Below are 14599 nucleotides of genomic sequence, written 5' to 3' on the forward strand. Positions count from 1 at the left end.
CGACTTGCTTCCTACAACCCGGGACCCACCTCTGCCCCCTCCGCCTGGGCTCCCAGCTATCTGGGCCCCTGGGAGAGCCACCCACCCACCAGGCCTCTGTGCTGGGGCCTCAGGCCCTGTTCTGCCTTGGCTAGCTCAGCTCCTGTTTACCTGGGCTGGGCTGGAGTGCACCTGAACGGGCAGCCTCCCTTTGTGTAGACAAAGATGGCCCTCAAAGCTCTTATTCGTGGTGCTCAAGATATCAGAGGAGGGGGCTGTGTCTCCTGGTTATTAATCTTCCTGGGGCACATGCCCACCGTTGGCCAGTGTCCAGGGGATGAAGTGTCTCATTGGAACCCTGTGGTGGAGAAGGCAGGCCACGTGGGTGACAGCCATGGAGAGGGCCGGTTCCTGAAAGAACCAGAGAGGGTCTGCTGAGGTCGGGGGGAGAGAGAGGGAGGGAAGGTACTGGGTCATCCGTGTCCACAGGCCATCTTGCCCGCAGGGAGCCCTCATCCTCTCCCACCTGGACACCACCGCCAGACCATCAGACTCAGCACAGGCCCCTCCAAGCCCCCTCCACCCGATGGTTAGTCTTCCTGCCCCTTCTGTGAGCCCATTTCCTGCAGGCTCAGAAAGCTCCCTGGAGGCTCCAGGAGGCCGTATCTGAACCCCCAACCCCAAGCTGTGGGGTCAGCTGCCCTGTGTCTTCCCATGAGCGTGGCTGACCTCAGCACACTGGCCCACGATTGCCTGTTTGTGTGACTGTCTCCTGCCCGGACAGTCAGCCCCTTGAGGGCAGGCATTGTGCCTGTTCCCCCGGGTACCTATGCACAGCACCTGGCACGGCTCTTGGCATTTGAGATGCTTCGTATATTTTTGATGAATGGGTGAAGGAATAAATGGTACAGCCACAAGATGAGATTTTATGTTTTCAGTCATAAAAAGTTATGCTTACGCAGACTTTTTGTGACATAAGAAAATGCTTAGGATGTAGTGATAAGAGCAGAATGCAGACTCGTGTATACATCATGTGTATTTATTAAACTTAGTTGAAACTATTATATACAATCTTATAAAAATAATATAGAGCACTGAAATACTGATATTGGTTTTCCCTGTGGAGTGAGACCCTGGGTAGTCCTGTGGGCATGTGTGTGTGTGTGTGTGTGTGTGTGTGTGTGGTTTCAGAATTTTCTGCAATAAGTATTTATGATCTTTTCAATCAGAAGAAATGCACTTTCTAATTAGAAAAGTAAGAACATATATCGCTGGCAACAATATGAAACAAATCTAAACTTTCTGGAAAGTAATTTGGCACCAAGATCCACAAAAATATTTTATCCTTGACCCAGTAGTTCAATATCTGAAATAAGGAAACAAACCTAAATGCATAAAATAAATAAATAGGGCTTCCCTGGTGGCGCAGTGGTTGAGAATCTGCCTGCCAACGCAGGGGACACGGGTTCGAGCCCTGGTCTGGGAAGATCCCGCATGCCGCGGAGCAGCTAAGCCCACACGCCACAACTACTGAGCCTGCGCGTCTGGAGCCTGTGCTCCGCAGCAAGAGAGGCCGCGATAGTGAGAGGCCCGCGCACCGCGATGAAGAGTGGCCCCCGCTCGCCGCAACTAGAGAAAGCCCTCGCGCAGAAACGAAGACCCAACACAGCCATAAATAAATAAATAAATAAAATTTAAAAAATAGATAAGTAAATGTATAAGCACATAGGAACTGTTGAGTAAATGTTTAAATATCGTGGTGGTTTAAAAGGTGATTATTAATTATAATTACTATCGAGTCACATATAACAGTGTAGGAGACACTGACAATAACTTTAAGTGGCAGCAAAAGCAGGATGCAGAATTGCCCCTTGGTGCCCCCCCCCCGGCCCCTCCCCAAGGGCAATGCAGAAGCGGGGAGCCAGCGGGCGCCGGGGAAGGCTGGGTCATCCTGGGATTCCCACTGAGCTGGAGAAGCTTCCTGAATGCCAGTTGGCAGCCCAGCTTGTGAGAGAGATGTGAGGCCCCTGTGGGTGTGCAGAGGGGTTCCGCAGATCTCCTGACCAGGGCTTTTATTCAGTTTGGATGCTGTGACACGGCTGCACCTGTTATCCACTGTCACCTGGTCGGTCCTCGTGCCGTGCTGGCTGTGGGTGTTCCCAGCACCATCCCTGCCTCTAACCTTGACTGGCATTCCCCCCCTCCCCGCAGAGGGAGCCCCTTACCTGCCTGGAGGGGAAGTGTGCAACCAGGAGCACCGTGGGCCAGCAGGGGCTGGGAGAGCCTTCTGTGGCTCATCTGCAGTGGGGGCCTGATGCTCACCCCAGCGCCCTCCACCTGCCTGGGCGAAATGAAAGTCAGATGTTATTTCACTAAAATACTATCATGAGGGCGCATGCTTCCTGCCCAGGGTGTAGTGCAGGACCTTCCTTTCATGAGATGGTAGTAACAGCGACAAGTAATTGTAATTAAAATGTCCTTGATGTCAAAGTGAAAAGCTGGTGACCTTTATGAGTCCCCTCTAAGAAGCTTCTCTGAGATGCTTTGAAGTTTACAGCACGTGGCTAAGAGGCTGGGCTCGCCACCTCCTGGCTCTGTGGCCATGGCGAGCCACGGTGGTCTCCTCCGTGAAGTGGGGGGATGAAGGCACCTGGTATCGAAGGGCCCGTGGGGAGTAAAGGAAGCAGGTGTGGGCAGTGCCTGGCACGGGCGGGCCTGTGCAGCAAACGTCAGCTCTGACCTCCAGTCCCAGAACTGCGTTGAGGATGCTGGCTTTTGTTTCTTTTGTCAGAAAAGCTGTCCAACAGAAGTTTCCGAGCTAATGAATGCAAATTTCCCATTGTTCTCAAAATCACGTCTATTCAAGGATGAAACGACAAGTTTGCGGCACCCTCCACTGGAGGAGGAGGTGGAGGGCTTCAAACAGGAAAAACAACCCCTCTGCTCCTGCGAAGGAAGGCGGGTGCCTCTGGAATCTGCACCCACGTCCGCGCGGGTCAGCCTGACGACGGCCTGAGCGTCCGTCGGACGTCAGGGATGCTGCAGCTCGGCACGTGCAGTTCTCGGGACCCACGGGCTGCAGGTCACGTCCCAGCGGGCGGTGTGAGCGGTGGGTCTGTGTGTTCGTTTCCTGGGGCCACCCTAACAAAGCACCGCAAGCGGATGGCTGAAACAAGAGACATTCGTTCCCTCACGGTTCTGGAGGCCAGAAATCTGCAGCCAAGGTGTGTGCAGGGCCACGCTCCCTCTGGAGGCTCCAGGGGAGGATCCTTCCTGCCTCTTCCAGCTCCTGGTGGCCCCGGGTGTCCTGCGCTCGTGGCCACATCACTCCCAACTCCGCCTCTGTGGTCTCATGGCCATCTCCTCTGTGTGTGTCTGTGTCCAAAATTCCTTCTTTTAAGGGACTCAAGTCATTGGGTTAGAAGCCACCACAATTCAGGATGCCCTCATTGTAACTGACTACATCTGCAAAGGCCTATATCCAAATAAGTTTGCACCCACGGGTCCCAAGCGTCAGGACTTGGGCGTATCTCTGGGGGCCACGGTTCAACCCAGAACCGTCTGGAGAATCTGGTTTCTTGCTTTTTCAGGGGCCCTCGCACCGAGGCTGGCTAATTGGAGCAGGAGCCCCCAGAGGCAGGGCAGGAACGAGGGCACTTTGCTGCCTCCCCACACACCCACCGCCACCCCCCAGCACCACCCCCGCCCCGCCCCGCCCCACCCCCGGCCCCGCCTCCGGCCCCACCTCCGGCGCCCCCCTGGCCCCACCCCCGGCCCCAGCCCCGCCCCAGGTCCCACCCCGGCCCCACCCCCGCCTCAGGCCCCACCCCCTCAGTCCCACCCACCCCCCGGTCCCACCCTGGCCCCAGCCCCACCCCGCCCCCGCCCCCGCCCCCACCTCCGGCCCCAGCCCCAGCCCCAGCCCCACCCCACCCCCTGCAGGCTGCTTGCTGAAGCCAGGAGCTGAGAGATGTGAGGACAAAAGCCCAGCGCAGGCGTGGCTCCAGCAGGCCTCGGCAGGCCCTTCCTGGCCATCAGTTCAGTGGGCCTCGGACCCTGCAGTAACGCCCGAGCCATCTTTAATCTTGACAATTTTCTTCTCTCTCCGTTTGCCCTCATTTCCCGGGGGGATCAATCAATCCCGCCTCTTTAGAAGGAATTCTTTGGGAGAAAAGATGTGAGGAGTCAACGCTGGGATACGAGAAAAGAGGGGGGATGAGTGCTCCGGGAACCCTGCGGGGAAGCACCGATGTGCGCGACTTTCCTTAAAAGTGAGATGAGATCCGTGGGTTCTCAATCAGGGGAGCGGTTACAGATCTTTACCGCTCCGGAGACTACGAAGGGGACTATCAGAGACCCGCGGCGGGCAGCTCTGACCCCTCGCCTCCCCGCAGGGGTGCTCCGGGCGGCCAGCCTCTGAGAGCCGCTACAGCCTCCCCTGGGTCGGCCATCACCGCAGGGCCAAGAGGGCCCAGGGTGAGGCCCGGAAGGTGCCGACCCAGGAGCCTCTCCTTGCCGCCAGCCCCACTGGAGCCCAAAGGCAGGGCGTGCACCGTGTTCCCGTCTGCAGTGCGTCTTGTACCCGTGGCGGGGTGAAAGGCGGTGAGCGCCTGTTCCACGGCAGAGGTCCTCCGAGTGGGGTCCCCAGCCGGCAGCACCAGCATGCCCTGGGGACTTCTCAGAGATGCCAGTTCTCCGGCCCACCCCGGACCTGCGGAATCAGATGCTCTGGGTGGGCCCCTGCAGTCTGTGTCCTCCAGGGCTCGCTGCCCACGTTTGAGAACCGCCACCTAAGGGCAGCTGTTCCTCCGCGGAGCCCCCGCCTCCAGGGCCCAGCAGGAGAGGGTCTCAGGGGTGCAGCCCCTTGGGGTTGGCGTGCTGGCTCCCTGCCCACCCTCTCTGTCCATTGGGCTCAGTCATTCATTCTCCATCCACTCTCCCAGCTCACGTCCCTCCGGGCTCTGTGGCTGCTGGGACATCAGCAGTGAAGAACACGGACAAGGCTCCTGGGGCTTTGGTTCCAGCGATGGCCAGTGTCCAGCTGGTCCCACCAGCACGTCCGCAGCGGTGCTTTTGTGGTCTTTTGCGGACGTGGGCATCTGGCAAATGGCTGATTCAAGGAGCAAAGTCGTGGAGGACTTTGAGAGACGGGGACCCTGAAGGCGGGCGTCTCCTTGAATCTTGCACCCCAGGCACCTCACTCTAGTCCCAGCTCTGCCGTGAGGAGTGTCTGCAAGAGGAAACTGGACCCTATCTCACAAGGCAGGTGATTCGGAAGCTCTTGGGAGTCAGCAGCACACGACAGTGAAGCGCCTTCCCTTGGTGCCACGTTGCCTGCGTACAGATGCAGGTTCCGGTGCTTGCAAACTATGTGACCTTGAGCAGGTCACTGGACCTCTCTGTGCCTCAGTTAACTCATCTGCAAAATGGGGTGAATTATAGCCCTACCTCACAGGGGTGTTGTGGGGAATAAACGTGCTGGTATCTAAAGGACACATGCTAGCTGAATGTTACTGTTATCATTCTTATACGTTCATCTTAAAAAGCTGTACAGAAAGTCAAGATGCAAACCTAAAGCAAACCAAAATATGCATAATTTGCGGAAATTAACAGAGCATCACAAAAGCAATCAATACTGCCTTGACATTTGGAAATTCTTCACTAAGTGCACGGGTTCAGTTAGTGATAGAATTCCACTTCGGTCCGCATGGTCCCTCATTGCTTGTCTCCACAGTGAATAATATTTACATAATCACAGTGTGGCAAATGTGGACTCCTCTCTCGTTTTGGAATCAACCCACGGACAAATCTGTGGAAAGCCCAATCGCAGTTACAGAGCAAAATGTAGATGTTACAAATGATCTTTGACACCATAAAAGGGATGGCACAGCTAAGCGGGAGACGCAAAGGAAGTATGTTAATGTCTTTTCTTTTTCTTTTGCAATTCAACATTTTATTTATTTATTTATTTTTATTGTGGTAAGAACACTGAACATGAGATCTGCCCTCTTAACACAGTTTTAAGTGCACAATACAGTATTGTTAGCTAGGCACAGTGTTGTACAGCAGAGCTCCAAGTTTATTCAGAGATGTGTGTGTGTGTGTGTGTGTGTGTGTGTGTGTGTGTGTGTATATATCCCTGAAACAAATATATATAACCAAAACTTTATACCCATTGAACAGCAACCCCAGGAGTATGTGAATTTCTCCTGTAACCTGGTAAGGAGTCCATAGACAGCAGCTAAAGTTGATACTTCCAGAAATAGAGCCTTAAGTGTTCCTTTTAAGGTCACAAAAGTAACCACCAGAACAACTAAAAATAATAACATAGCTAAGAAAAATCAAGGGAGGCAGGAGCGGGATGTAGGCGGTAGGGGAAATGGACTAAATCCTCATCTTTCATGCCAGGAAGTCAAGGGAAATAGTCTCTGGCTGACAAAGCAAGAACTAGACCCATAAAATTACTCTGCGTGTCCACAGTGGACAAAATGAGAAGGCCTAAAACCAGAAAAAATCGTTTCCTTTGGAGAGAGGGAGAGAGCGCAGGAAATGTTAGCTCTTCATTTTATAGCTTTCTGGATGGTTTGAATTTTTCAACATGTGCACATTTCACTTTTGTAAGCGGGTGTGATGGCCTCAGCCACACTGGCAGGGCCTGGCTGCTGCAGGCGGTCCCACCCTGGGCAATCCCTGCCCTCTGGAGGATTCCCGGGACTTCCCTGGGGGTCCAGTGATTAAGACTCTGCGCTCCCAATGCAGGGGCGCGGGTTCGATCCCTGGTCTGGGAACTGTGGGGGTCCCTGGAGCCTGCGGCCTTGGCTCTGGTGATCAGAGGAGACCCTGGCTGTGTGGAGGATGGAGGTCGGCTCCCCACCCCTGCCCTCGCTGGGAACCGCTAAAAGACAAACTGAGGCATATTACAAATCTTAAGATTATATTGGACACGGGAATTCCCTGGTGGTCCAGAGGTTAGGGCTCCGGGCTTACACTGCAGGGGGCGTGGGTTTGGTCCCTGATTGGGATCCCGCATGCGCGCTGCCAGCCAAAAAACAAACAAAAAGGATTATATTTAGACAAAAATTAATTGGAATGGGGCAACCTAGAACTGGAAGTGGTTAGGAGCACCCCACCCATAGCAGCTGGAAAAAGTATAGATTAAACGCTGAAGCAAAGCAAAAGTGATCGTTAACTGGTGTGGCTTAAAGCCCAGCTGTGAGTGGTTGACTGTGATTGGCTGTGTGTGATTGGCTGTGTGTGATTGGCTGTGTGTGATTGGCTGTGTGTGATTGGCTGAGATTGGCTGTGTGTGGTTAGCTCTGTGTGATTGGCTGTGTGTGGGTGTCTGTGATTGGCTGTGTGTGATTGGCTGTGTGTGGTTGGGTTTCCATTTCGTAACCTTGAGGCATTCACAGGCTTAGGTTTGGGTTTGCTTGCATAGAGGCCATGCATTAGACCCCCTCAGCCAGTGGCCTCCTTGTTTAACTAATTTAAAAAGCTAAGGAGGGAGTGGGTGTCACAAAAGAAGATCCTGGTACCCAGTGTGGGGCAGCGTGTGACATCAATGTTGGATATTTCCCCGAGTTTATACTTCTAGTGGCCTGAGCTAGGACAAGAGACTTCTCTGTGGAAGCTAATAAATGCATCTCCGGGATGGGAATTCATCCCAACTCTTTCTGGCTTAAACTTCTGCTCCCTGGACCTCACTCCCAAAGCCAAGATGCCCCAGAATCATCCATCCCAGAGAGAGCAAGGGGTGTTGTCCTTGCTTGATTGGCACTGTTCTGGTCCCTGGCATCAGGGGGATGATGTCTCCTCTCCTGGCACAAGTGACCAAATAGAACATTCCAGAAAACACTCCCTTGGCCTGGCCTGGCCTTCTCAGGCACCCACACATGCATACACACCCTGGTCATCCCAGGAGGGCTCCTTTGCAGCCAATGCCACCTTCCCCCCCGGCGGTCCCTGCTCTCGCTGCTGTCACCATAGAGTAGCTTCCTCTGTTCTCCCAGTTTCGTAAATAGAGTCGCACATACGTTTTCCTCGGTGTCTTTGGAGGCTTCTTCCTCAACATAATGCTTTGAGACTCATCCAGATTGTTGCATATTTGGTAGTTCCTTTGTTTTTATCCCAAAGTAGCATTCCACTGTGTGGATGTACAATTAGTTTAAATTATAAAGACCAACAATATCAAGGATTGGTGAGCAAGTGGGGCAGCTGCTTTGCATTTTTAAAGTTAATTTATTTTTATTTTATACTTAAAAAAAAAAACCATGGGACTTCCCTGGTGGTCCAGTGGCTAAGACTCCTTGCTCCCAATGTAGGGGGCCCGGGTTCAATCCCTGGTCAGGGAACTGGATCCCTCATGCATGCTGCAACTAAGAGTTCGCATGCCACGGCTAAAGACCCCGTGGCAATGAGGACCCGGGGCAGCCAAAATAAATAAATAAATATTAAAAAAAATAGCGTTTGCTTCTTAGAACAGTTTTGGGTTTATAGAAACATCGAGTGGCGAGTACAGAGAGTTCCCATGTAGCCTTGCCCCCCACCCAGTTTCTCCTGTTATTAACACCTTGCATTAATGTGGTACATTTGTTACAATTAATGAACCTGCACTGACGCATCATAATCACTGAAAGTCCACAATTTACATGAGGGTTCACTCTTGGTGCCGTACTTGCTCTGGGTTTGGACAAATGTATATGGACATGTATCCACCATTACAGAATGATACAGAGCAGTTTCACTACCCTAAAAATCCTCTGTGCTCTGCCTACTCATCCCTCCCCACAAACCCTGGCAACCACTGCTCTTTTTACTGTCTCCATAGCTTTGCCTTTCCTGCAGTGTCCTAGAGTTGGAATCCTGCAGTATGTAAGGAATTTGCTGAGTTTGCACCTGAAACAAAGGGCCTTTTAGGGCGAGGCTGGGAGAAGGGTGGGGGAAGGACACGGTAGGTCCTGGGACGTGCCTGACCCCCTCTTTTCTCCTTTCCGCCAGGGCTCGCCAAGCCCATCGGTCTGGTGGAGGGGCCAGGCGGCCTGGGCCAGGGCGGCATGGCGGCCACACTGCGTGACAACAGCCAGGAGACAGAGGGCAAGTTCGAGGAATACGGGTACAACGCGCAGCTCAGCGACCGCATCTCCCTGGACAGGACCATCCCTGACTACAGGCCCAAAAAGTGAGTACGCGGCCCCTCCCACAGACACCTCTAGGCAGCCCCCCGCAGGCCTGGGCTCCTGGCACCCAGATGTCACAGGATCTGCTGGACAGGCAGAGCGGAGTGTGGGGGGGCCCTGGCAGGTGGGGCCCTCCGCATCCGTCTTCTCTTCTCCGGTTTCTCTGCTCTCGGCCATGGGCATCCTCTGCAGGTGCCAGTACAGGACTGAGGCTGCTCAGGGACGGCGCTGCCCAGGAAGCTGGGCAGCGCCATCACCGATGCTCCAGGTGCCGCCACTTATACAAATGACACGAGTGACAAGTGACACAGCTTGAAGCATAGTCTCTGCCAAATGCGTTTGTCCTCCCACTTTTGGTGCAGGAGCCGCGATGGGTGGAGGTTCTGCTTGAAATGAGCATCGCCCGTGTCTAAAAGGCATTCCATTTCTGTCACTTGCCTGTAAACCCCTGTCCCCGCCACTCCCAAAGCCACAGCAGTTGATGAGTCAGAAAAGTCAGACCCCTCGATGGCTGTGCCTTGCCTTCTGGTCGCTCAGGACTCCTGGTCTCAGATCATTGCATCCTGTAGTAAAGCAGAGGCGAGACTGGAACAAAACTCCATATTGAGTGGACCTCATTGCTTTAATAACTTCAGCCAAGCAGGGTGCCTGCACCCTGGACATGAAGCCAGGCTCCTTTCTGTGGCCCTGGCCACAGGATCTCAGCCTGCCGCTGGCAACCTTGATCAGGAAAGCACTTTGCAGCAGCACCTTCTTCCTGGCAGGGGCTGCAGCTCTGGGCTGGGCTGGGCTGGGCAGCCGTGTGGTCAGAGTTGCCGCTCTGACTCCTGAGTCCGTGGAGAAGCCTTCAAGGAAAGGTGGATGGCGGGTGCGGGGGAGTGTCTACTTTAGCTCCTGTCTTGGTTTGCCCCTCTTCCAGTTGTGGCTTCTGAGATAGGACTCTGGTTTGGGAAGTGGTCCCAGAAGCCCTGGGAGGGGGTGGGAAGGCTGACAGGCAAAAGGGCCCGGAGCATGAGACAGGGCATCATCGTGCGGGTACAGGTGGTCGGCAGCGGATCAGCTCCACTGGGGACACAGGGGGCTACGGAGCCGGCCTCGGGGCTACCCCAGCCCAGGGAGGGCCAGGGAGCGGTTCTCACGGACGCCCTGTTCCTCCAAGCTTGAGGGCTTGCCGTGCGAGGAGTGAGGTGAGAGGCCCAGAAACGAGTTTCTAGGGCGCTGGGGCAGGGCTGGCAGTGAGCGCGTGGCCGCCCCAGGGAGTGCTGGGGCCTGGGGCGCGGGGACCGGCGCGGGGACCAGCGCGTCTGCCCACGTTCCGTGTTCTAGCCGCAGCCGGGATGTGCGGTGGGAACTGGCGGGCCTGAGCTGCATAGTGGGAGGTTAGGCCCTCTGTGACTCCATTCCTGAGAAACCCCACTCTGTCGCGTTATACCCGGAGAGCCTGGAGCAGGCGGCTCCCCCTGCCTTGACCACGCGCTGCTCGTGGTGATGCTATTTTATCTTCATCGCATTTATTTTCATGGTTACCATTGATTTAGCATAAGTAGTGTGCTTTCCATTTGCAGCAATGAAATAAAGGTGCCGTTTTGAATTTTAAAAGGCCAATTTGGAGAAACATACAAAGTAAATAATAACGCAGGTGGTGCCGAGATGTGACGGCAGTCACGGACACGGACCTGAATGAGTCAGGTGCTCTGAGGGTGTGTGTGAGTGTGTGTGCGCGCGTGTGCGTGTGCATGTGTTTGAGTGTGAGTCGCTTGCTGAAAGCCCCCGTTGTGTCCTGACTTTTGGAGGATGAACTAAGTTGCCCACCAGCAGGGTCAGCACATCTGCTGGAGTTTAGCTCTGAGCGCCTGGGCAGCCCTGGTGCGGTTCGGAGGACCCCCAGGGCCAACCTCAAGTTCAATAACTCACTAAAGGACTCATAAGGCTCAGCAAAGCTGTTACACACGTGGTGCAGCTTGCTACCGCTCAAGGACACCAGGCCGGAGTTTCCAGCTGGCCCTCACGGTGGGGCTCACAAGGACGGTGCCTGATTGCCCCAGCAGTGAGGTGTGAGCACGCTATGACATATTGCCCGCCGGGGGCTCCCTTGAGCCTTTTATTTTTTTTTTTTCCCTGGCGCCTTGGTGTCTGGGTTTTTACTGGCTGACCTCAGTCTCCAGCCCCTGCAGAGGTCAAGCCGAGACCCCACATGAATCCCACTGTAGCAAAGACTACCTGGCAAGGCCCCAGGCCTCCAGGTGAAGGTGACGCCCTCCTCAGGCAGGATGTGCCAAGGGCTCAGAGGTCACCTCCCAGGAGGTGCAGGGCCTGGACAAGCCAGACCTGCTGCCTTGAGCCCGTCCTGTGCACGTGGTACTAGTGGGGACACCTCAGCCGACTTGGTACGGAAGTGGCGCCGTGCTCCACCTTCCTGAGCCACGCGGCACATCGGGTCACGGCACCCCGTCCCTGTGACTCCGGGGGTGCAGCCCCTGGACTTGGGTCGGAGGCAGTGCGGGGGCGTTCTGCTGCATCTCCTCCTTCACCTCATAGCATTTGTTGTCATAACTGAAGAAAGCCCCTTCTTGCCCTGTCTCCCAGAGATCGTGTTCTTTTGGTGGTTCTGCGGAACCCTCTAGAACCCCTCCACGCTGCCTCTGCATGGCTGGACCCCTTGCCCAGTGGGCATTGGGCTTGAGTCCAGTCATGACCAAATTATGACGAAGCTGAAGCCTCTCTGTGACCCCCTGAATCCCCCCAGGGCCTGCTTTCAGAGCAGTCCCAGCCCACAGGGGTCAAGGCCACCAGACCTCTCGCTGTCCAGCCCACCACCCCCAGCCCTGGGCCAAGGGCAGGGGTCTCCCAACGGTCCTGCCGCATCTCCCAGCAGCAGAGCAGCGGCGCTTACAGAACAGATGTGCGTCTGCGTGTAGCAGATGCCTGTCGTTCGCCTCCTCAAAATCCAGTTCTCTTTCTTTGGGGCAGTAGCTCCCTGCTTCCATGTGGCAACCCATGGAAACTTCCCACGCCTGCTGCAGGGTGGGTCACATGACCAGGGCTAAGCCAATCAGAGCTCACGGTCCACCAGCCACAATGATTGGCTCAAGGAGATCACATGGTCTAGGCCAGTCCAGCGTGAGCCTTGGAATTACCTGAGGCTGTGGGGGGGGGGGGGGAATCAGGATTTTCCCCAAAAGTAAAGCTGCAAGTTTAGGAGCCTGGGGATCTGCACTATCTTATCATCATGAGGGGAGAGCTTGAGCTCCCAGGGCGCAGTTGTGAAACCGAAGAAAAAAATCCAGTTGCAGGGCATGGCAGAGCTGGGAGGTGGGGAGGAACTGGGTTCCAGTGCTATGAGCACCTGGATCCAGCTGTCCCTGAAGCCACTTGCAACAAATTGCAAATAAATTTAAAAAATAAGTCCTCTAGACTCTGCAGTAAATTAGTATACACACATACACATATATATTTTACATTTTTTGCTTAAGCAAATTTTCACTGGATTTTCTGCTTTTTAAGCCGAAAGGGCTCCACCCGATGCGTATGGTGTGTCACCGCACGCTCGCCTGTCCTTGGGAGCCCTCTCCTCCCATGTCTTGCTGGGCCTGCGATTTGCTCTAGCAGCAGGAGCGATTCTGGCTTTCGCTTTGAGGATTCAGATCCCCCGTAAGAAACCTCAGCCTGCCGAAATAAAAACTGACAGAGTGATCAACCCCAGTTGTCACTCTCACGTCACAAAAGAAGACATCTGGGCGAACTTTGAAAGAGCTGACCTTTACAATCTGCCTTAATTGATAGAAACCTGCTTTACAGAAACTCTGATTTGAAGGGGCAGAGCTCTCTGCCTCCCTGAATTAGAGAATGTGGATTTTATTTAGTTACTTACCTGCTTGTTTATATCCCATTTCTTCCCAAAAAAGAAACGAGGAGGCTTTGGCACCAGGCACATGTGCAGACCCCCCCTCCTACCCCCATGGGCGATGTGGCCGATGAATCAGAAGTGGAAAGGGGCCTTCCCACGCCCCTCCCCCGACACCCCTCCTGTCCCGCAGGCTCTGCCCGGGGCCTCTCTGGAGCTTGTTGCCGCTGTCACTCAACCCAGAGCTTCCCTCTGCGCTCAGGGGACTACATCACGGGGATTATTCAAAGCAGTGACAGCCCTCATTGAGAGCCTCGCTTAAAACACGGGCTCCGGTCCCCCCAGGGGCCCTTCTGACGAGGAACTGGGGTCTTCTCATGAGCATGACCAGGCATCCCATCTTCTATATTTGGAAATGAGATCTTCCCCGAAACTTAGCCCTCCAACAGGAATTCCCCTTATTGCCTACCATTCTGGGGGCTGGGTTGGTAAGACTTAAAACCCAGTTTGAAACGGCTTAAGCAAAAAAAGGGAATTTATTGGCTCAGGCCCTGAAGGGTAGGCTTTCAGGCACGGCTTGATCTAGGGGATGCTGCTGTTAGCCATCAGTTCTGCCTGCCTTCAAGTCGGCCCTTGGGTCAGTCAGGATCCTGGAAGGAAATTGGTGACATCCTCAAGTGGGATGTGGGCAGAATCTAGGAACCCCACGAGGGATGTTGAGGCACCCAGGGAGTGCAGCAGTGGGTGAAAAAGCTGCTCAGTAAAATACAATATCCTTGTGCCTGATGTTCTGCAGTGGGCGGTGTCAGAAAACTTTTCCTGAAAAAGGCCATGTGTAAAAACCTCACCGTTTTTCTTTACTCTCACAAGACTGCCACACTCACAACACTTGTGACATCAGATGTGTGGGGCTTTCCCACACCAACCAATTCTCTGACACCAGCTGGGTGTCCTACACTTCGATTCAGTTCTGGCACTATCTGCCTGGAGTCGGCATCAGACCCCGCAGGTGCAGGGCTCAGATGCCAACCTCAGATCCAGGCTGCCCCGGCACTTCTGACCCCTGCTGAGCCTCAGACACTTGCTAGGACTGCTCACGAACTTAGGGAAACACTTGTGTTTACTGGCCTGTTACAGAATGAAGACGTGATGAAGGACATGGGGGAAGAGCCAGACAACGAGCTGCACGGCGGGAGGCCTGGGAGGGCCCTGAGCACAGGAGCGTCTGTCCCCGAGGAGCTGGGGTACCCCACCCTCCTGGCACTGGGTGTGTTTGGGACCCCAGAAACTCTCCGAATTCCGTGCTTTAGAGGCTTTTACGGAGGCTTCATCACGTCGGCATGATCCAGAGGGTGGGGAGGAGGGGCTGAAAGCGCCCACTTCTAATCGTGGTTTGGTCCTTCTGGTGACCAGTCCCCAACCAGGAGCCCACCCAGAGTTGCCTCATTAGAACAAAACTCCTTCCCGTCACCCAGGGACTCCCACGGCACTCGGGAGCTCTGTGTGAACGCTCCGACCTCGCCCATCGCCCTGGGGGTTCCAAGGGTGCGGCTCTGTGTCTGAGAAGCTGGCGCAGGGACCAGTGCGTGTTTCTCATTAC

General features: G+C 54.6%; 1 protein-coding gene across 1 annotated transcript in view; it reads left to right on the forward strand.

Annotated features, from left to right (window-relative positions):
* The first annotated feature begins 8838 nt into the window (after positions 1-8838).
* The window catches only part of GALNT9 (polypeptide N-acetylgalactosaminyltransferase 9), a 70172-nt gene continuing 64411 nt past the window's right edge, over positions 8839-14599 (forward strand). Inside the window, exons 1-2 of the mRNA XM_068562772.1 lie at positions 8839-8850; positions 8977-9157. Of these exons, the coding sequence (XP_068418873.1) occupies positions 9033-9157 (125 nt within the window). The 5' untranslated portion in view covers positions 8839-8850; positions 8977-9032. The remainder of the gene's footprint in view (positions 8851-8976; positions 9158-14599) is intronic.

The sequence above is a fragment of the Eschrichtius robustus genome, chromosome 14, assembly GCF_028021215.1.
Source record: "Eschrichtius robustus isolate mEscRob2 chromosome 14, mEscRob2.pri, whole genome shotgun sequence".
NCBI classification, from domain to species: Eukaryota; Metazoa; Chordata; class Mammalia; order Artiodactyla; family Eschrichtiidae; genus Eschrichtius; species Eschrichtius robustus.